We start from the raw sequence: 21,520 nt of genomic DNA on the forward strand, positions 1-21,520 counted from the left end.
GTCATATATATATACTTGTCATGTATTCGCCTTTCCGATAAAGGCTGGAGTTTTTCTTTTTTTTTCCTGTTTTTGTTGGGCATAAAATTCGGGTTCGGTTCTTGCCCTTTTTTTCTCCTATATGGGATAAAATATTACAAAAATAAAATAATTGGCATATTGTATCGGCGAACGCGCTACATCTTGTATAATATTTATCATCTTTTAGAGATATGGGATATACAAGTAAGTCGATGATCTGTGCCAGAAGCTCTGAGCCAGTCACGATCTGTAGAAATTTAACTATAAACAGTCAGTATATCTACTAGGTGATCTACGGAGAAGTTCTAAATAGACTTGATCCTTGTAATCGTGATTCTGATTGAGGGTGTGTCGTTATTTGCCGGCTCTTTCTCTGATCTAGTCTCAAGAGTATTTTTGCCAGGTACCGAGAACCAGCGAGAGTTCCAGCGGCTCTGCGATCACTCAGCAACGGGTGCCTTATATTCATTACAAATCAAAGCCTGGTACACATTACGCATCGATACACGGCACATTATTTGAATCCTACTCTAAAGAAGATATAGTTGTACGCGTTGAATGGTTAGCCATTTACGATCTTTTTTCTTGTCAAGACAGTGCTATTACTGGGCTACCACCGCTACAGTTGCGTCCTCTGTTTCTTACTTACTTTATAATCCATCCGGCGTCACATTTGGATCCAAATTAGGTTACTCTAGACTATACAGCTCATTCAGCTCTTCTTCTTCGCATCTGCCTGGAATGCTGACGAACCAATTGCCACTCGGCGGATCTTCTGGTTTTGATGGCTCCGCGTCGCCATTCACAGTTCTTGCAGCCTCGCTTGAAAAGCCAGAGCTTGATGATCGCAAGTACAAGGTTATCAAGCTCTCAAATGAGCTGGAAGCACTCTTGATCCACGATCCAGAAACAGACAAAGCATCAGCTGCTCTAGATGTTAAAGTGGGTAGCTTCTCGGACCCCAAGGACTTGCAGGGACTTGCACACTTTTGTGAGCATTTACTTTTTATGGGTACAGAGAAATACCCGAAGGAAAACGACTATAGCGAATATCTTTCTTCTCATTCTGGTCATTCTAATGCGTACACAGATACCTGTGACACAAATTATTATTTTGAAGTGGGTCACGAGCATCTAGAAGGTGCTCTTGATAGATTTGCTCAGTTCTTTATCGCGCCTCTCTTTTTAGCGGACTGCAAAGACCGCGAGCTGAGGGCAGTCGACTCTGGTTAGTCATTGAAACTGAAATAAATAAATACTCAACCGATTGTCATTCTAACACAAAATACAGAAAACAAGAAGAATCTTCAGTCAGATACCTGGCGGTTGCATCAGCTAGACAAGGCTCTTGCTAATCCAGAACACCCATTCTCCAACTTTAGCACTGGAAATCTTGACACGTTGGATGTATGGCCAACTTCAAAAGGGATCGATGTTCGTGAGGAGCTCTTGAAATTCCATGCGAAGCACTATTCTGCGAACGTCATGAAACTGGTTGTATTTGGCAGAGGTAAGCTCAAGCAGTTTTTGGGGAGTAATCTTTGACTGGCAGGAAGGGTATGTATGCTAATAGTTTCTAAACCAGAACCCCTAGAAGTGCTGGAGCAATGGACGGTCGAGAAGTTCTCTGCTGTTAGAAATAACAATGCTGAGAAACCAAGCTTTGCGGGACATGCTTTGACGCCAAAACAGCTGCAGGTATATTAACTTTTAACGTCGTGTCAATCATTCATACTAAATGTTAACACCTGTTTATAGAAAGCAATTTTTGCTAAACCTGTAATGGATGATCGCACTCTTGAGCTCACATTCCTTTTCCCCGACCAGCGACCCTTTTTTAAAAGTCATCCTGCTCAGTATTTTTCTCACCTGATTGGCCACGAGGGACAAGGATCTATTCTGCATTACTTGAAGAAAAAGTCTTGGGCGAACTCTCTTTCTGCTGGATCTTATCACATATGCGATGGTTCTGAGGTGTTTTCCATATCGGTTGATATGACTAAAGAGGGCCTTAAAGAATATGAAGAAATTATGGTTGCTATTTTTCAGTACTTGAAAATGTTGCGATCTACTCCTCCTCAAGAGTGGATCTACTCAGAGCTTCGTGACGTGGCTGCTTCTAATTTCAGATTCCGTCAGAAGGCCTCTGCATCTTCTACTACTTCTAGATTGGCGTCAGTGATGCAGCGACCTCTTCCGAGAGAATGGATCATGAGCGGACCTGCCCTTTATAGAGAATTTGATGCCGATGAGATTGCCAGATCAGTAGAGCACTTCACGCCGGATGCATTCAAATTTGTACTTACAAGCCAGGAATACCCGGGCGATTGGGATTTGAAAGAGAAGTGGTACGGAACCGAATACAAAGTACAGGATATTAGCCCCGAGCTTTTGAATAAAATCAAAAATGCTCCCCTTCACGACGAGCTTCATTTGCCTGCCAAAAACGAGTTTATTGCCACAGATTTTGAAGTCAATAAACAGGATGTCGGGAAGCCTCTGAAAAATCCTACCTTGATTCGCGATAGCAAAGAATTGAAGCTTTGGTACAAGAAGGACGACTCATTCTGGGTTCCCAAAGCCAATGTCTGCATCAGCTTACGATCGTACGTACATTTTTTTGTTCAAAGTTTATCATCGCTGTAAAGCAAAGCTAACTCTACTTGATAGTCCTGTCGGTTGCGCAACTCCTGCCAACACTGTAAAGAGTAGACTTTTTGCGGAGCTAGTTAGCGATTCTTTAAATTCTTATGCTTATGCCGCTAGCATTGCTGGTCTCAGCTACAGCGTCGCCTTGAGCTGGGACGGGCTAGCCATTTCTGCACAAGGTTACAATCACAAATTACCTATTTTACTGAAGAAAGTCATTGAGGAATTGAAGGACTTCAAGGTGGATGCAGAAAGATTCGAAGTTTGTCGTGAACAGCTCCAGCAGGAATACAAAAACTCATTGTTCCAGGCGCCTTACTATCAAATCGGGTTTTACACGTCTTATTTGTTCTCTCAAGCGACTTATTTGACTGAGGAAAAGCTCGAGGAGCTAAATACAGTAACTCCAGAAGATGTACAGGCCTTTATTCCTCAGCTACTTCGTCAGTTTAACACCGAGATTCTCGTACATGGTAACATCCAGAAAGAGGTCTGTTGCGCTCAAGTGCCCTTCCAACAATTATACAACTGTGCTAATCTTTTTTTAGGATGCTTTGAGCATTTCCAAATTAGTGGATGACACGTTAAATCATAGTCCTCTTCCTGTCTCATTGGACATTCGTCAGCGGTCACTTGTTCTCCCAGTTGGTATGATATCTCAAGAAGTTTTGTGGCTGAGATGTATATTAACCTGTTACGTCTAGGGTCAAAATTTGCTTACAAGCGCCCTCTCTCCGACGAGAAGAATATAAACTCATGCATTGAATACTATTGTCAGGTGTGCCCAATGAATGACCGCAGAACTCGTACCACTCTTAGTATTCTGGCTCAGATTATGAATGAGCCCGCGTTTAATCAGCTTCGCACAAAAGAGCAGCTTGGATATATTGTGTTTTCAGGTATCCGCATCACGAAGACTATAGCTGGCTTCCGAGTGTTGATTCAATCCGAGAAGCCTACAGAGTATTTGGAGAGCCGAATTGACGTGTTTTTTGACAATGTCGGCGATGTACTGAAAGATATGCCAGATACTGAGTACGAGAAACACGTGAATAGCATTATCTCAAAGAGAAAGGAAAAGTTTAAAAATCTTGGCGAAGAAACAAATTCTTACTGGAGCCATATTTCTAGCGGTTACTACGACTTTTTCAAAAGTGAGTTTCTGAAATCGTAGTCTATTATCTTTTTTGATTGAGCTAACATTGGATTTAGACGACCATGACATTGAACTTTTGGCAGATATCAAAAAGGATGAAGTGATTGAATTGTTTTATAAGCATGTTCATCATTCTTCCAAAGAGCGAGCGATTGCGGTTGTTCAGCTTCAGTCGCAATGTGCGCCGCTTTTGCCCGATTTGGCGACCGTCTTGAAATCTAAGGTTGGTGAAGTGTGGAAACAACTCGAACTCCCCGAAGAAAAGTTGCCTTCTTCAGAGGAAATTGAAAAGTTTGCCGAGGAAGAAAGTCCTGTTTCTGCTTTTATGAATTATTTTGAAAAGTCAGGATTGATTGACGTTTGGACTGATAAAGGAGTTGAGGGATTGCTAACTGAACAAGTAAAGCTTGCTTCACCGATAGTTGCGAATGATAATGAGAGGGTCATAAATGATGTCTCGTTGTTCAAGTCGCTTCTGGAAGTTACATCTGCACCTGTGCCTATCAATGATCTCTCAATATTCAAAGAGTCTAGCCCAAAGCTGTAAGAAGATCTCACATGAAGTGTTTCTATTACTACGTACTGAACTTTGTTTCAAATGGGGGAAAATTTATCTGTTCTAAGCTTATGAAATCATTTGCCAGATGATTGACTCCTCCTTCAAAGTATATGGGATCAGAGATAAAGTATTATTTAAATAAATATATATTTCAAATAATTGAAACACAAACCCGAATAAAATACTAGTTCTATATTGTAAAGCTACACCACTGCCTTGTCTCAAATTATTCCATTTCTGCTGTGATATCAAATTTTATGTATATGAGAAAGAATACCCAATAACTTGCGCCCTGAAAAATAAATAATTACATGCCGTCTTCTCTAAATTCTGCCATTCACCAATGATATGAGACATTACTTAGTGGTGCTTCATCTGGTATTGGAGACCACCTATTTGCAAAAAAAAGCGTTAGCGCTATTTACCAACATCTGAAACAAAATATAACACTAACAGTAAGTGCAGGTGTTTGGTCCATCTTGGTCCAAGTTAATAAAAACTTTCTGTGAAATTCATTAGCAATTATCCTTTCTATTATAAATACTATCCTGCCCGCCTCGCGGGATATAAATTGGCAACTTACAGGGTGTCCCTGAACGCCACGACCTGAGTTTAGAGTCAGTTAAATTTCTCTACTTTATTGTATTACAAGAAGATACGCACCGCCATCGCAAACCGCGATGTTGTTCTCGATAAATCTAATCGGCTCCTGAGCGATCAAATCAATAGCGGCATATGGTTGAGGCTACACCAGCCGGTCAGTAATTCGTAAAACAAAAGGCAAGCAGTTTCGGAATTTAGAGGCCACATACTTGAGTTGCTAGGTTATGCTGAGCAAATCTAGGTCCGGTCATGGCTTCTGATCTCGGTTTCTGGCTCTTAGCCCAAGTCTCTTTGCGGTTTGGCGCCTGCATAGACAGAGTCTTTTCGTCATCGGTAAGAGCAACTTCTTCGGGAGTTGATACGGCGACTTTGGAAGCAGTACGGCGCTGAGATACGGCCGCGACATGTGAAACCAGTGGCCGGGCTACTCTAGTGATTGGCAATCTGAGCATGGCTTGAATGGTGTGGTTTGACGGATGTAATGGAGAATTGAAGTTGTAATTAAAAGAAATATTCAATCTGACAATTAATCCTTCCAAATACTATACTGGCGTTCTCGTAAATCAGAAAAGACGTCCTAAGTATTTGCTTTGTAGTGAGTCTTAGTTGGTGAAGCGCAGTCAAACCCACAAAATTGATTTCGCCCGACGTGAACAAGGTTTGAAGGTGCCGGGAACCAAGAGAGATTAGCCTGAAGCTGATTGGGTGTTTGCGTTGGCCTGGCAACACATATTTAAGGTTTCTTAAGCCTCGACCAAAACAAATCGCGCCGCAGCTGGCGATGAGCATCTCCGTTCCCGCACCGTGTATTCGTCTGTAATCGACTAAGCAATCGTACCATCATCATTTTCACGTCGCCGAGCATAAATATATTCGACAATGCCCATAGATGCGCGCAAACCTCCGTCGATGGCGGTCGATTCGCCTTTGAAAGCGCACGATTTGAATATGACAGTCCAAGTTGATCGCGAGTCCGCAGCATATGCTAGTATGATTGCACACATATTCCAGGACGCCCAGAAGTCCGCCACAACTCATAAGAAATTCAGCATTAAATTATGGAGTATTCAAAAACAAGCATACGGAAAAGATCTGAAGTCCGAGTTTGATCAGAAATTTTGTGATATGGTCAAGCGAATTTTGCCAGTCAAGAAGAGTGAGCCAGCAGGAGAGAAAATTGCAAAGTTTGTAGCTCACTATGTTGAATACATCACTTCTCAGAGTATGCTCTGCTTAATATTACGTTTGGATTAGATAGACAAAAGCTAAAATTGTGTATTACAGACGCACCCCAGCAAAATGAAGATAACGACGGGGACGAGGCTATGGATCTGGATGAGGATGAGGATGAAAGCTCCGAAAGATCTATGGCCTTTGGATTCACGGAAGCGTTATTGACATATCTGCTTCAAGGCGTGGACGCGAAGAATAAGGTAGTTCGCTATCGCGTTTGTCAGCTCTTGTCTTCTATTGTCCTCTGTCTCGGTGAAATTGATGATGATCTCTTTCAAGAATTACGAGCCGCATTCGTACGACGGATTCACGATAGAGAAAGCTCTATTAGAGTACAAGCTGTTCTTGGGTTAGCTAGATTACAAGGCACGGACGATGAAGACGAGCCAGAGCCTATTACTGAAATTCTGCTAAACGCATTGCAAAATGACTCCAAAGCGTAAGTAGGTTTTGCACATTTCAGGCTTATTAATGTATTGCTAAAGCTATACTTATTTTGCAGAGAGGTTCGACGAACTGCGCTTTTGAATATCGAAAAGACAAATTTGACTATTCCATACTCCCTCGAACGAGCAAGAGATACAGATACGGTTACCCGTAGAAGCGTTTACACCCGCGTGCTATCCGATATTGGCGATTTTCGACTTCTCAGCATTGGAATGCGCGAGAAAATACTGTCATGGGGTTTAAATGACCGAGATGCAAGTGTTAGAAATGCCGCTATGAGAGTATTTGCGCATGGATGGCTTGAGAATACTGGCAATGATGTGCTCGAGCTCTTGGAGCGATTAGACGTTCTAAACAGCAAAATCGCGGAGGACGCTATGAAATTGCTTTTTGGCCAGCGCAAGGATCTGGTCAATAATTTGGAGTTTCCGGCCAGACTATGGGAAAATTTGACCGCAGAAACTGCGTTTCTGGCAAGAGCATTTGCAGCTTACTGCAGTGACCAGAAATTGGACGATCTCCTAGAGGATAAGATGCCAGAGGCCACAAAGATTGGCTTTTATGTACAGAGATACAGCGAATTTTTAGACATGGATGGTGAAGATGAGAATGCGACTGAGAGCGACTTCATTCTAGAACAGCTGTTGGTCATTGCTTCTCTGATGGATTTCTCCGACGAAATTGGAAGACGCAAACTTTTTGATGTCATTCGTATGTTGAGTTGGAATCTCTTTTAGGCTACCGTAGATACTAATGAATTTATATAGGAAACGTTCTCGCAAAAGAAAAGCTGTCTGATTCTACTACTGAGCTTACAGTCAATGTACTACGCAAAGTATGTATGCGCGAGAAAGATTTCTGTGAAGTTATTAGTGAGATAATCTCCGACGTTCACGACTCGGTTGCCGATGAGATGTTTGACGATTCGTTTCATTCCGCAGTCTCGGATGTAGGTGGGGAGATTGATGGAAGTCGTCGTTCGAGTAAGGCTCGCAGCAGTCTCGGATTAACAGATTCTGACGCAGAGGCAAACGCCGTGCGTGAAATCATGGTTAATATGAAATGTCTCTATTTAGCGCAGTGCATGCTAGAGAATGTTGGAGGCAGATTGAAGGGAAACCTAACACTGACAAGCTTACTGGATGACTTGATAGTGCCAGCTGTGCGTAGCCACGAAGCGCCGATTCGAGAACGAGGACTTCATTGTCTAGGCTTATGCTGCATCCTGGACCGGGACCTTTCATTGGAGAATACTGTGCTGTTTATGCACTGCTTCAATAAAGGCCATGAAGCATTACAGGTAGAGGCTGTTCATACTATTTGCGATATTTTGATATCGCATGGACGAGTCATACTGGAAATGGAAAATGGAATCGATACCGAAATGATCGAGAAAATGCTCAAGCGAGCTTTATTAATGAACGAATCTGGAGATGTTCAGGTGGCCGCGGTTCAAGCCCTATCCAAATTGCTTCTGGCTGGAGTTGTTACAGATTATAATGTAAGTTTAACTGCGTAGCAGATAACATTCACCTTGATGGCTGATTGATAATAATAGGGAGCATTTCTCGAGGCCCTTACTGACCTCTATGAAGACGGTGAAACCATCGGAAACCCATCACTTAGACAGACATTGAGCTATTGTCTGCCTGTGATCAATGAACGCGCAAAGGAGATTGAGGCCATTGAAGATAGACGCAGGAAAGCCACGGCTGAAGCGGCTGAAAAAGAAAATGAGGCGAAGCAACATGAAGCTCATCAGGCAGCAACAGAAGATGATGACGAGGTAGAAGAGATTAGTGTACAAATCGATAACGATGACAACATCGGAGACAGCGACGGCGAGGGGATAACGAACGCAAGTATGTTGGAAACAACAGCGACGATGACGTCGCTAGCATTGGAGGATCTGCCCGACTATTGATCAGAATATGCGCTGCGGAAGGGTATTTGATTTGGGAACATCAGTCTAATAGTACGTAATAAATTCATAGTGTTAATCTAATTTGCGACTCCACGAATGTATTTTCTCCATTTACTGTTTTCTTTCCATTTGTACGCAAGTCTTTGTTTACGTTATTTCAGCCACATTGGTGCTGCCGTAACTCATTGCAATTTGTTTTTGCTGCATAATTATGGCTTGCGCGATGAGAATCAGCCGCACATGGCAGTGTATTTGTGGCGCAGTATGTTGACCAAAGTATAAACTTTCCATACACGTTCGTCGTTCATCTCGCGCATCTGCTCTATTCTTCCTCGGTATTGCTTCGGGACAGATGAATGTTCCTCAGCGCTATCGCTCGCTTTTTCGCGCTCAGCGTGATGACCGCGCCGCCACCTCTACTACGTCAACTGCGCCTCCGAGGCCACTGCCACCTACTCTGCCTGGTACGCAGACGAGCCGCTCTCGCGGACTTCCTGTTTCTCCATCGCCTGATGCGCCCACTGTCCACAAGCAAATAACGAAGCAGCGAACGATTTCTGTTCAGATATTTAACGCCGATAATACTGTACAGATAGTTTGTGCTCCTACAACTACGGCCACAGCGCTGATTGGACTAGCAATGATGGCAGCTCGTAGACGTGAGCTTAGCGTTGTCCAGCCTGTGTCGGCTCTGCGAATAGCAGAGTTGTGTCGCAATTATACTCTTCAACGAGAGCTATTTGGATGCGAATTAATTGACTCCGTAACGAGTGCTTGGGATTCTGGTAGCGCTAACGCTTTACGTATCGTTCCAGCCATTTCGTCATCTACGCCTAACGACTCAAAGTACTCGGAGTTTGTACCGCCGTTTAGTGGGTGGGTTAAAGTGAAGCTCAAACCATCAAAATGGTCTAAACGCTGGGCATTTACTGAGGGACCGTTGCTTTACATCTCAAAAAAGCAGAATCCAAAGCCAAAAGACATGGTTTTGCTCTGCAACCTGTTATATGTTGATTATTACAACGCTACCCGCGAACACTTGTCTGAAATTAATTCGCCCTCACAGTTTTGTTTTGCACTAAAATCTTCAAGAAAGCATGCAATGTTTGAGAATCAACATGCTTTTCTCTATTACATATCGTGCAATGATCGTGCTTGCATGGAAATGTGGCAGCAATCTGCCCAAGCAGTACGTTTTAAGGATGTATCAAAAGAATCAAAGGAACGTCTTGAACTGTATTCTCAAACAACTAGCAACGATAATGCACAATCGAATACTCTTCCTAAAGGGCCACTGATATCCCATGAAGCATTGATGAAGAAGCCAGTAGAGCAATCGACAGTTACTCCGTTGCTTGCTATCGAACAGGTAATCAATACTATTAACAAAGTTTTTTTACTCTTCCTAAATCTCAATTTTTTCTAGGCTTCTACGAACTTGAAGAATCCGATTAAGCGCTCAGTCAGTACTTTACGACCTAAAAACTTAAGTAACCACAACGAAAAAACAGCACTACATCAGCCTAAGCCTAGCAATATGACATTAACGAAGGACTCATTACTTGATAAGCTCGTACACGGGGAAAATTTTGCAAATACTTCCAATGTTAAGAGCACTGAGGAGTCGACATACTCCACAATACTAGGTGAGACTCAGTCTCATCTTCAGGTGAGCTCGAGGGAAGCCAAACCGCTAAGGTCTGAAACAACTCGGAGAAAGAAAAGTCTTCGTTACGTTAATCACTCGCCTGAGAGAGATAACCATAGAGAGCTACGATCGCGAGAATCAGAAAGGTCACCAGTAGGTGGACAACATAAAAAACACGAACAATACTCGATGCAGCAAAGCTCATCTGGGTTGCGAGACATTACGATTAGACTAGCCCCTCCGACAGAGCAGCAGCAATTATCTCATGAGAACTCAAGACGCCGAGACTCTCCAGTTTCTGAAGATATGTTAAAGGGGGTTTATGAGGATGAAGAGAACATGCCTTTGTATAAGAAGATGCAGCAATTGGATATCAGCATCGGTTCGAAAAATCCATTTTTGGATCCTGATATTCTTGCTATTCCGACGTCGCAAATCTCTAGCAATGGAAGTAGTGCTTTTGGCGCGCAGAGTAAGCTGCCTGAGAATCACTCATCACTTCAAGCCGAGGATCCAAAATCATCTGCGGCTGCGATTTCCGCTTTGTCTGAAAAATCTGATATGATTCGTCGGTCGCCGGCGTTGACTTCTCAAAGCTCACAAACCTTGCGTGATCCCAAAGAGATTGTTGACTCGGCATTACTGTCAGTAGATTTGACCTTTTCGCGTGATAAACCTCAGAGGAGTGCAACGCAGAATCCACATTTATTCTCATCCAATACTAGAGCACTGCTATCTCAAGGCGATACAGTCAGTTCATCTGGTAATCCTTTACCCGATCAGTCACCGCCGATCTTTGATGAATCATTTTTTGACCTTGATGAACAATCACATTCCAGGTATCTCCAACAAAATAGTAATTGTCAAATGCAGCAGCCCCAGCATTCTTTGCTGGACGACGCATCTTATCAGCAGCAGAGGACATTACAAAGTAACCAGCCTAGTCATTACAGTATTCAGCCATCAGCTGCACCTAATCCATCTAACGCATATTTCGGCACGTTCTTGTCAAAAGCTGACAACAGCACAACTTCCAGAATTATGCGAAGCCACTCGACCCGGGTTGGTTCTTCAACATCGTCACAGTCTCAATATGTGCCAACCCATAGTAGCAATTCTGGGGTGAGACGAAGTGTGACAACCACCACGAGAAGACCTAATGGGATCTCTAGCGCCGGAGGTCGTCAAGTGGCTCCAGTGAAGCCATTAATTACAGTCAAGACTGAGAGAGAAGTGGCGGTTGGACGGCCCTTGTTCAATGAGGGTAGTTTGCTGGATAAAATGCACAGATGACGATGATGACGATGAAAGTAATAATAATTACAATTTAAGTTCATTGTCCATTTGCAACAACTAGGTTATGACAGGCACTGAATACACCAGATGACTGTGCACTAGGAATAGGAGTGGTAGTAGATTTTGAGCGGTTAATATTGTACAACAGATCTTATGTAATAGTAGTTTAATAGTAGTTATTGTGGAGTTTTTCCTATCATTTTTGACGTCTGCCTTAAAGTTTCATTCTCTTTTTACAGGTCAGGTAAATCACAAGACATTTTTATGAATTAAAAAAGTAACAATTGAAACATAGTTCGATTTTATATAATACACGTTCAACAAAAAAAGATAACATCTCTTGAAAATGAGTTCCTAGCCAACTAGCCTAAACTTGCAAATATAACCTTCACGACAGATAAATCACCATTAGAACAAACATATGCTAACGAGTCCCTAAAGAGCAGACAAACTTCAATCAACTCTCAATATGACTCAAAAAGACATATGCCGAAATCATGAAATACGACATATTCGTCAAACACACACGAGAACCGAGACGCAATGCAAAAATAACGAAAATCCCACGCTATAATATAACAAAAAACCAGTTCTCTTTTCCAAATAAACGCACTCCCAATCCATCCCATTGTAGAAAATTTTTCGCGGATATGCACTGACAATTCGGAGTATTAATGACCAAGCTTTTTTTTCCAAACCAGGTAAAAAAATCAACTCCATGACAATATAAACAAAAACATATAAAAGAACACCGACATTCCAGATTGATTACATTTAGCTCATCATGGCACCATTGATAGCCGACGGATCGACTATCCCCATGCCGCCATTCATAAGAGTGGGATCAGCAACGACGGCTGCACCAGCACGCGAAGCGCCACAGCGCAGACACGAAACATTCTTGGCGAAGTTATGGTATCCACAACCTTCAGTACCGCACTTCCAGTCTCCAGCACGGAAAGGAACCATACCAAAGGAACCACTGCCGTTGCCATTGTTTCCGCCACCGCCGCCACCACCACCATTACCGCCACCACGATTACCGTTCCATCCCATTCCAGGCATGCCACCGCCGCCTCCATTGGAAGAAGGCATCATCACGGGTGCCTGATAATTGTTATACATGTTGTACATGGGATCTTGAGCAGGCGCGTTGTTTGATGCAGGGAACGAACAGCGGAAGCAAGCAGTTCTCCGTTGGAAATTGGAAAAACCACACGACGGGCATGTCCAGTCACCTGGCCTTGGGCGATTCTTACTTGGTGGAAAAGGCGTTAGTATCTCCTGCGCACGGTCCAAAACCCGGCTACTTGAAGGGGACACTTCGATCGCCTTCTCGTTCAAAGCACGACCGTTCATTGCCAGACTCTCAGCAGCCTCCTCATGGGACGAGAAGACTGCAAAACCAGTACCAGTAGGCTTGTGCTGGTCTGGTGTCCGCAATGTCCAGAAAGCAATTGGACGTCCGCCGTACTGCGTGAACCAACTTTCGAGCTCACTCTGCGTAGTATCATGAGGCAAGTTGGAAAGATGAAGAACCTTTGAGCGCTCGGCAAGAAATGCACGCACATCAGCACGAGCGTCGAGAGGCTTTACTAGCACATCGGGGTGTTGCTCAGGTGGTTGCGATTTTTTTATGAGACCTTGTAAAACACGAGCGAGAGTGATAGCTTCCTCCATAGCGCGGCGGGGCGATGCAGGGGCAAGAGCCTGAAGATGGAAAGGGAGGTTGTTTTTTATGGGCGCCGAGCTTTGCACCGATTCGACTTCAAGAGCCGCGCAGATGTTTGAGAGCGACGAAGCAGAGAAAGGAAGAGACTCAGGATGGTGGGCTTGCCAGCGCGTGTATTCGGTACGGAGATCGAAGCAGCGAGAATGCTGGAGGTATGCCGGAAGAATAACTGCTTTGTCGCGAGCCTCACGCGGGAGCTGTACTCGCAGATCCCAAGCATTGAGTGTAACAAAAGTGAAATCGATACCTTTTGAAATCAAAAATTCCTGAGCAAAGTTATCAAATCGAGTGACCGCATCTCTAAAAGTACCGGCATTTCGGACATGTTCCCAGGTCAATGTAGTCAAACTCGCTAAAGTAATTGTTAGTCGCTCTTTCGAGATACTCCGCCAAAGAATACACGTATACGTACTGCAGAGAGCGGTTATGGGGGTGTTGATGGGACGAACAAGGATGCTATCACGATGCATCTATTTAAAAATTAGCATTTGGTCTTAACCATCTGCTCAATAATATGCGAGCATACCTCCTCAAGAGTCTTCGCGTTGAGAAGAATCCAAGCAATCTCAATAACCTCGGCAGAATCCTTTGTTACATAGACACCATGTTCATCGCAAGTCGTAGCGACGTGAATAACCACATACGCGTCGGTCATTACTAGTCGATCAGCAAACAGCCAGGGAGGGATTGGCGGAAGGAGGGGTGGTTGGAAAGAGTGAAGATTGTTTGGCGGCAAGAGAATCCTTTTTTTTTCTAAAGAATCATACTAAAAATTTTTTTGTATAGACGCGCGCGCCAGAGCCAGTGTTACCCGGTATATGCGGCTTAATTTACCCGGCTATATTACGCCTCCACAGCCATAAGCCACGTGCGGCGTCGAAAAGCCGAGCTAGTTTAACGAAATTTTTTAAAAGGGCATCGCGACTTGTGCCTGCAGTTACTGCACAATGGTCAAGAACAGCGGCTTCCCCTTGCCACCGGCATTTGAGGACGTAGATGATTATCTGCATAATCTCATAGAATTATACTTGGACTCGCTGGTACAGAAGCTTGCTGGTGAAGTCCAGATCCTCAACTTCTTTCTTGGGGACCGAGATTTGCTTGAAGAAACTGTCCCAGCAGATTGGATGCCATTTTTTGATGAATGCGATTTAGACCAAATTCTTGATTTTCTAATTTTTTTCAGGAAACCGGAGAGTGAGCTAGCCAGCTATGTTCGAATTTCTGTTTAGAAAGCTGACCGCTTATAAAATATAGCATTGAACCCGCCTGCGTCGCTAATTGACTTCCTGTCTAAAATTCAGAACTTAATGATTGACCGGGCGCTTCCTGAGAATATTTTTACTGCAAACCCACTATCTTTTTTACAAATATCAGCCTTATCGTTGGGGATGTCACCTAAGAAGATTCATGAATGCCAATATTTATCATCAGCTATTTCAGCCGTGTGTAGAAGTGTTGACACGCCTTATGTCATTGATCTAGGAAGTGGTAAAGGATATCTTTCAAGGACTCTTGCGCACGAATTTGATTGCTCTGTGGTTGCTGTGGAATCAGTCAAATCACGGACAGAAGGCGCTGGAAGACTTGACTCACTGTATGACACAAAGGGGGGAAAGCGAAAAATAGAAGCCTTAGATCCTGTTTTTGAATCAAAAGGATCACTTATGCATGTCGAAAAGTTTGTCAATAGTGGTGATTTGTCTGACATAGTGAATCAGTCAAATTTGGACGGACAAAAGATAGTGTTGGCAGGTTTGCACACCTGCGGAAATCTGTCGCATCACGCCTTACGTAGTTTGTTTGAGACTGACGCTATTCACGGCGTAGTGGTAGTAGGTTGCTGCTATAATCAGATGACAGAAAAGCATGTTGGTGAGTTGTTCTATTTCTATGTTGTCGTTTGAATATTATCGAAAGCCTAACAGTAAACGGAATAGATCATGATGATATTGGATTTCCAATGAGCGCCAAAGTTGGCTCGTACCCAATTTCCCTGCCTATTTCAGCACGAATGCTTGCATGCCAAGGTATGCTTTGGATATTTCCTTGTCTTGACTTATTTAGCTAACAGATAGACAGCTCCCGCGACATGGACCAAAGAGACGAGAGAAGGTTTCTTTACGCGTCATTTTTACCGCGCTCTGTTGCAGCAAATCTTTAGGGACCGTGGCCTGCTAGAGGACAATAAAGACAGAATTGTTATTGGAAGTCTTCGAAGACAGTGGTATCAGTCTTTTAGTACGTATTGTATGGGCGCGAGCCGTCGCGCAGCGGCATCTCATGCTCATCGCATTATTGCAGACTCCTCACCCGATATACAGAATCCGTTTGAAATCAGCGAGCAGACTGCGATTGGTTATTATAAGTCTTATGAGTCTAAAAAGAGAAGATTGAGCATTCTTTGGACTTTAATGTCTTGTACCGTTGCTCCATTGACTGAAGCATTGATTCATCTGGATCGCTATTACTTTTTAAAGGAGAGCGGAGCCAGAGAAGTTTGTGTATCTGTGATTTTTGATCAAATCATATCGGCGAGGAATCTGATGGTTGTTGGAATAAAGTAGATAGTGTTTGCATCACTTGGGAGTCATTTTTTTTGATGAATGTTTCATGTGGCGTTATTTAGAATAGACTTGTTCTTGGAATCACTGTATACTTATTATGCTAATTTAATTGCTCAAAAAGTACACTCCATGCTCTCTCCTAGGATATCATGCACTTTAGTTGTCTCGCCTTTTCATCATAAAAATACAAATGCTAATGGTGGAATGTATTTAGAAATTCATTATTGTATGAGAGTTTTCTTCCAAAGCGCGCTTCAGAAGATCCCACGCAACGGGGTCATTAGGAGCCAAACTCAACGCCTAATAGACTATATTAGCTGCTGCACATTTGTATGAAAAAAAGCTCTTTTATACCTCTTGGAAATTTAAAACTGCTTTGTCTACTCGATTCAAATGAAGGTTAACGAGACCAAGAGCAGAATAAATTTCTGGTTCGTGCTTAGACACTCGTAGAACGTCTTCAAAAGTTTGCAGTGCTTCAGCCCACCGCCTACACGTTGACTCAAAGTTAGTATCGTATAATAAAAATTAAGGAAACGGAATTACCTTCTCTGTCGATACGCATGACCCAGATTAATCTTTATAGGTATCCATGCCTTTGTATCGCAGTCCAATTCTTCCGCCACGTCTAGAGCCCTTAAAAAAAATCCTTCGGCACCTTCTAGCTGGTTCATATGGTACAACACAACGCCCATTTCATTAAGTAGAAGAGGATCAGTTTTGCAAATATTGAACGAAGCGTCAAGATATTCTTCTGCTAAGGTAAAATTATGTAGTTGTAAGTATTGCATTCCCAAAAATAGAGACGGCAAATGAGTGCTGTGAAAATTGAAATTAGCGATAAGTCCGTCTTTGCTTTATAGATACAAACACGGTACCCTTGAAACAGTCGCGCTGCTGTAGAATAAGCTGAGACAGCTTGTTCGTGTTCACCCTCTACAGCAAATGTATGTGCAAATCCAATCCAGGCGGCCCCAAAGTGCGGATTCATCATTGAAGCCTTACTGAAAAATCTTCGGGATTCTGCAATTTTATTAATCGACAGATAGTACACGCCAACGGATAGCCAAGTCACCGGTTCTTCAGGGTGGTTTTCAGCCATATCATGCGCAAGAAGGAACAGTTTATTCTTTTGATCTAGCTCGTGGAGACAGGCCAGATATAATGGAAGAATAGAAAACTTGAATTGGTCTTTCTTTAATACTCTGACGCAGTTCAGTGTTAGCTAAGTCGTAAGTGCAAAATAAACGAGTTTTGCATACTTTTCACATAAGTTCAGGCACTGCTTGAATCGGCATTGGACAAAATGTAGCTCTGCTCTACTCTGCAGCAAGTCAGAGCTCTCGTTAAGGTGATAGGTAGTCTGCAAATGTCGTTCTGCCTGAAAGAAGTATGCAGAGTTGTGATACTTGTTCAGCTTAGTGGAGTATAGTACTTTTACCAAGTCTCCGTCTGCAATATCATCGAAATGAAGGGATTCGAGAAACTCCCATTCTAATCAAAAGATATCAGTTAATAAATATCAACCGAATATCTTCATATTCTATCGTTATACCTTCTGAAGGCAGCATGAGGCTGTTAGTAATAAGCTCATCGAATGCTTCGTAGCATTTAACGTCCACCAGAAGAGCTTCCATAAAGCATTCCTTTGCCTTTTCAAAGTTGTTTTGATTGGAATATATTACTCCACGTAAGTAGCACATAGAAGCTTCGAGCTTGATACCACCATCTGAGACCAAGTCCGATTCCTCAGGGGCGTTTTTGAAAGGGTTGGACTCGCCGACAGTGGACAGAGCTTCCTCCCATTTCGAGAGACGAGTCTACATCAATAATTAGCCTAATTCAGTCACTATTGCATCATAAAAGCTACACACCAAACATAAAGCCGCTAAGTACCTGCAGCTCGCACTGCGGTTCAAGTCCTGACGCATAAGTAATTGCCTAGCTCGCGCGTAATGTCCTGTATTGTAATGTACTTGTGCCAGCCAGAATGCATCAGTCGGGTCATCTGTAAGCGCAAGTACAGTATCTCCAACAAAAACAGCTGTCTGGTATTGGTGTTGCATCAAAGCGTCATGTCTCCATAATCGTAGTCGGTCGGCCTGAGATAGAGAGCTTTCGGGGTTTGATATAGAAGCTGATTCGCGTTCACGGCCAGATACAGGCGTCGAAGTGGCTTCCATATCGGATTCAAAGCCAAACGGATAAGCACTTTCTGTGGTCGGAGGCACCGGGGTCGAAGAAGTTATGAAAGGGGATGGAGGGACCATGATTGAGCGAACAATTGGAGAGATGGAGAGAAGGGACGATCGATGGGAAGAATTTGATGAAGCGGTGATCCCGGGGGTTTCAGGCATTCCTGCTGAAGAAGCCGAATCAAGACGTGACTGCTGTGCATGTTGTGCCGCTAGTTGCCTTGAAGACGGCACTGGTGTCGTATAGGCTGATGGAGTACGGCGTGGTATTGACATTTCGAAATATAAACTGACAGCGGTTATGGGCAAACTGCTGGAGAAAAAGGTGGTATTTTGTCTGTCTCACAAATTATTTTCCAACTAGCTTTCCGATATCCAGAGTCTTTGCTTGTAATTTATATAGTTGTTGGTGGATCCTGATGGATCCTGGTGGTAGTGTTTACGATGTCCGTCGCGTGTCGAAGTGGTCAGGGTCAATAAAGCATCTGCCCGTTCCCAAATAGAGTCTCGAGCGCATAGCTACTCCCCATCAAGCAGCCAGAAAGTGCAAAATCTTTGTTAAATTATACGATATTAATAGGGTACACTCAGAGAACTCTTCTATACTATCTTGAAGAGAAATTATCGTACAGTTAGTCAAGTTTGTAATTCAAGCCGATGCGTATGTGCCGGGTCTCGTATTCGGCTCTAATTTTCCGAGATTTGCTGTGGGCTCACGCAGCTCATTGTAGCGAATTCTTGTCGGCACAGACTTTATATTATCTGTATACGCTTCTCTTCAGTCTCACAAAGATTTTTCTCATTACCCCAACATTTTTCGGAGTATTCTACTCAATTGCGCGTATAGGATATAATGGCCGATAAAGCTGCTGCTAAGAACAGATTTGTCTCCTTTTTCGACAAGATTGCCGATGAGCTCCTCGGTGAATTGCAGAAATTCAATATATCTGATGAAGCTGTTGCCTGGTTCAAGAAAGTATGACATGACACATGCGAAGTACTATTGCATTGTGCTATTTACTAAAGACTTAATGTAGAACCTTTACTACAATTCTGTTGGTGGAAAATTGAACCGCGGTCTTTCTGTAATCGACACTTACCAGATCTTGACTGGTAAGACCGAGTTGAGTGATGATGAATACAGCAAGGCTGCTGTTTTGGGATGGTGCATTGAGCTGGTAATTACTGTTTAATTGATAGCGATTCTAGTCTATTTGCTCTAATGCAGTAATGGTTATGTAGCTACAAGCTTACTTTTTGGTTGCCGATGACATTATGGATGCTTCAAAGACCCGACGTGGACAGCCGTGCTGGTATTTGGCGGTAAGTTTTCATTTTTTCTTTAGTAAATTCGAATACACAGACTGATATAATTGAATAGCCCAAGGTTGGAATGATTGCCATTAACGATGCTTTTATGCTCGAGGCCTCAATCTATCTGCTGCTCAAGAAGCATTTCCGCAGTGAAAAATATTATGTTGATTTATTTGAGCTGTTCCAGACGGTATGTCTTCTTCGAGAACTAACTTAGTATAAATTACTTCTCACTCATATATATGCTTCAGGTCACCTTCCAGACTGAGTTGGGCCAGCTTCTGGATCTCATTACCGCCCCCGAGGACGAAGTTGATCTCAGCAAGTTCTCTCTCGCCAAGCACTCATTCATTGTTATCTACAAGACTGCGTACTACAGTTTTTACTTGCCTGTTGCTCTTGCTATGCACATGGCTGGCATCGATAGCGCTGAGGATCTCAAGCAGGCTCACGATGTTCTCATCCCGCTTGGTGAATACTTCCAGATCCAGGTATGATTGCTTATACCATTCGCGATTGTTGAGTGCGTTATTAATTTGAACAATATAGGATGATTACCTTGACTGCTATGGTGATCCTGCGTTCATTGGCAAGATTGGCACTGATATCTTAGACAACAAATGCAGCTGGCTCATCAACACTGCTTTGAAGAAGGTCACTCCTGAGCAGCGCGCCATTCTCGATGTATGTTGATTTTTTTTTAAAAAAAACAGATCTTAATTAACATTGCGAATATTTGCAGGAGAACTATGGTCAGAAAGATGGCGAATGCGAGGCTAAGGTCAAGGCTCTCTATAAGGAACTTGATCTAGAGAATGATTATTTGAATTATGAAGAAAACGTCGTGGGTAAGATCAAGACTTTGATTGACAACGTCGACGAAAGCCGGGGATTCAAGAAAGAGGTTTTGACTGCTTTCTTGGCTAAAATATACAAGCGCCAGAAGTAAACTAAGCCCAACTTGGTCAGGAGTGGCTGTACAATACAACATATATCTCTCACAGAGCATATAATTTGAGATTTTTGCTTAGATAGTCTTACAATGTAATCTTAATCGTTAATACATCGCTGTGAATATTGACGGTTTGCAAGTTATTCGATTTGAGTGCAAGAGATCCATCACCCCGCCCTCACAGCTATGCAAGTCTATTGTTTGATTTAAAATCGCGGCCTCATTTCTGGATAACAGCTTATTAATTAAATGATTAACTGTCAGTCCAGTCATCCCACTAACAGTAGAGGATAGCTTTTTCTTTTGAGATGCAACTGCTGGGATAGTAGATCTGACAGGAGGAATGAGCAAGCTCTCCTGAAATACAGCAGTATTTTACACGCAACGGCCGACAAATTGCTATATTTCCAAGAATTAGCGATTCCCGAGCAACACCATCCACTGTGTACACACTTGCAAGGCCTTGGTCGTTTTACTCAATTCTGAGAAACTAAGCAAAAGCGGTCCAATGCTATCAGTTATAGTGCTTAACCCATATGAGCATCAATAAAGTCAACTATTTCAATATGAGGAGCAGCAACAGGCCAATCTTTCAGCAGAGAAATTTCTTCATAAGATAGGAATGCATGTTTCCCAATACTAGTCACGATATCAGTTGCCTTTATGGCTTACAGGACTTGGAGATAAAACGCATAAACGCCTTTAAAGATAGAGTGGGCGAAAAAGATGACTGGAGCCAGTCATATAGCCGCTGTATATGAAAGATTTGAACTGTGACGGCTGTCACTATTGCAAAAAATTATATGCGGATGATAGAAACACAATACTGTACGATTCTAAGTATAGACAATTTCAGGTGAGCAGAAGAATCAAGTATAAACTTGATTGCCATGCCATCCTCAACTCGGTCTTTCACTAGCATCTTCCTCTTTAGGCTCAGTCTCAAAGTCGGGCACAGTCTCTGCATCTGCTACTCTAGAAGTTTCTAATCCTGAATCGCTTTCTTTGGCTGTCTGTACCCTGTGCGAGATTTGCAGTTACTTCAAGCAAGGGCGCGTAGGTTTTGATAAGAAAATAAGATGAAGTGGTTTGTCTAAGGGTAGAGGACGAGATTTTACCTTACATCTTCGGAAAGATTATAATAAATTAAAGTAGATCTGTCTGATACTAAGAACTCCTGATTTACGGTTGGCTAATTGAAGCATCGTAAGTTGTCGATTTAAA

At 42.8% G+C, this 21,520-nt stretch overlaps 8 protein-coding genes across 8 annotated transcripts; 5 read left to right on the plus strand and 3 right to left on the minus strand.

Annotated features, from left to right (window-relative positions):
* Positions 1-762: 762 nt before the first annotated feature.
* Positions 763-4,373, plus strand: V2V93DRAFT_322136 (Metalloenzyme, LuxS/M16 peptidase-like protein; the record flags this gene model as incomplete). Its single annotated transcript, XM_066907387.1, has 8 exons — positions 763-1,249; positions 1,313-1,531; positions 1,607-1,719; positions 1,780-2,627; positions 2,692-3,160; positions 3,219-3,318; positions 3,375-3,824; positions 3,883-4,373. The coding sequence occupies 8 exons, from the start codon at positions 763-765 to the stop codon at positions 4,371-4,373; spliced, it is 3,177 nt and encodes a 1,058-aa protein (XP_066766974.1).
* Positions 4,374-4,494: 121 nt separating this feature from the next.
* On the minus strand, positions 4,495-5,630 carry V2V93DRAFT_366536 (uncharacterized protein). The gene is made up of 5 exons (XM_066909336.1): positions 5,198-5,630; positions 5,049-5,130; positions 4,969-4,991; positions 4,840-4,888; positions 4,495-4,777 (listed from the first exon to the last, which is right to left on the minus strand). The coding sequence occupies exons 1-5, from the start codon at positions 5,438-5,440 to the stop codon at positions 4,746-4,748; spliced, it is 429 nt and encodes a 142-aa protein (XP_066766975.1). The 5' UTR covers positions 5,441-5,630; the 3' UTR covers positions 4,495-4,745.
* Positions 5,631-5,727: 97 nt separating this feature from the next.
* On the plus strand, positions 5,728-8,682 carry V2V93DRAFT_366538 (nuclear condensing complex subunit). Its single transcript, XM_066909337.1, has 4 exons — positions 5,728-6,210; positions 6,273-6,660; positions 6,724-7,379; positions 7,436-8,682. Exons 1-4 carry the CDS (start codon positions 5,868-5,870, stop codon positions 8,185-8,187), a joined length of 2,139 nt encoding a protein of 712 aa, XP_066766976.1. The 5' UTR covers positions 5,728-5,867; the 3' UTR covers positions 8,188-8,682.
* A 183-nt stretch (positions 8,683-8,865) lies between these two features.
* V2V93DRAFT_366542 (uncharacterized protein) lies at positions 8,866-11,813 on the plus strand. Its single transcript, XM_066909338.1, has 2 exons — positions 8,866-9,961; positions 10,019-11,813. Exons 1-2 carry the CDS (start codon positions 8,945-8,947, stop codon positions 11,531-11,533), a joined length of 2,532 nt encoding a protein of 843 aa, XP_066766977.1. The 5' UTR covers positions 8,866-8,944; the 3' UTR covers positions 11,534-11,813.
* Positions 11,814-12,310: 497 nt separating this feature from the next.
* V2V93DRAFT_322574 (uncharacterized protein) lies at positions 12,311-13,738 on the minus strand (the record flags this gene model as incomplete). The annotated part of the gene is made up of 1 exon (XM_066907411.1): positions 12,311-13,738. One exon carries the CDS (start codon positions 13,736-13,738, stop codon positions 12,311-12,313), a length of 1,428 nt encoding a protein of 475 aa, XP_066766978.1.
* Positions 13,739-14,202: 464 nt separating this feature from the next.
* On the plus strand, positions 14,203-16,134 carry V2V93DRAFT_366546 (methyltransferase domain-containing protein). Its single transcript, XM_066909339.1, has 4 exons — positions 14,203-14,465; positions 14,526-15,143; positions 15,209-15,298; positions 15,351-16,134. The coding sequence occupies exons 1-4, from the start codon at positions 14,216-14,218 to the stop codon at positions 15,833-15,835; spliced, it is 1,443 nt and encodes a 480-aa protein (XP_066766979.1). The 5' UTR covers positions 14,203-14,215; the 3' UTR covers positions 15,836-16,134.
* Positions 15,821-18,742, minus strand: V2V93DRAFT_366548 (uncharacterized protein). Its single transcript, XM_066909340.1, has 7 exons — positions 17,710-18,742; positions 17,391-17,655; positions 17,098-17,329; positions 16,714-17,040; positions 16,382-16,654; positions 16,190-16,325; positions 15,821-16,135 (listed from the first exon to the last, which is right to left on the minus strand). Exons 1-7 carry the CDS (start codon positions 18,304-18,306, stop codon positions 16,046-16,048), a joined length of 1,920 nt encoding a protein of 639 aa, XP_066766980.1. The 5' UTR covers positions 18,307-18,742; the 3' UTR covers positions 15,821-16,045.
* V2V93DRAFT_366551 (isoprenoid synthase domain-containing protein) lies at positions 18,718-20,440 on the plus strand. Its single transcript, XM_066909341.1, has 7 exons — positions 18,718-19,006; positions 19,068-19,208; positions 19,273-19,353; positions 19,412-19,534; positions 19,596-19,835; positions 19,894-20,028; positions 20,087-20,440. The coding sequence occupies exons 1-7, from the start codon at positions 18,884-18,886 to the stop codon at positions 20,291-20,293; spliced, it is 1,050 nt and encodes a 349-aa protein (XP_066766981.1). The 5' UTR covers positions 18,718-18,883; the 3' UTR covers positions 20,294-20,440.
* The last annotated feature ends 1,080 nt before the right edge of the window (positions 20,441-21,520 follow it).

Source organism: Kockiozyma suomiensis, assembly GCF_038497685.1.
Source record: "Kockiozyma suomiensis strain NRRL Y-17356 unplaced genomic scaffold V2V93scaffold_4, whole genome shotgun sequence".
Classification (NCBI taxonomy): domain Eukaryota; kingdom Fungi; phylum Ascomycota; class Lipomycetes; order Lipomycetales; family Lipomycetaceae; genus Kockiozyma; species Kockiozyma suomiensis.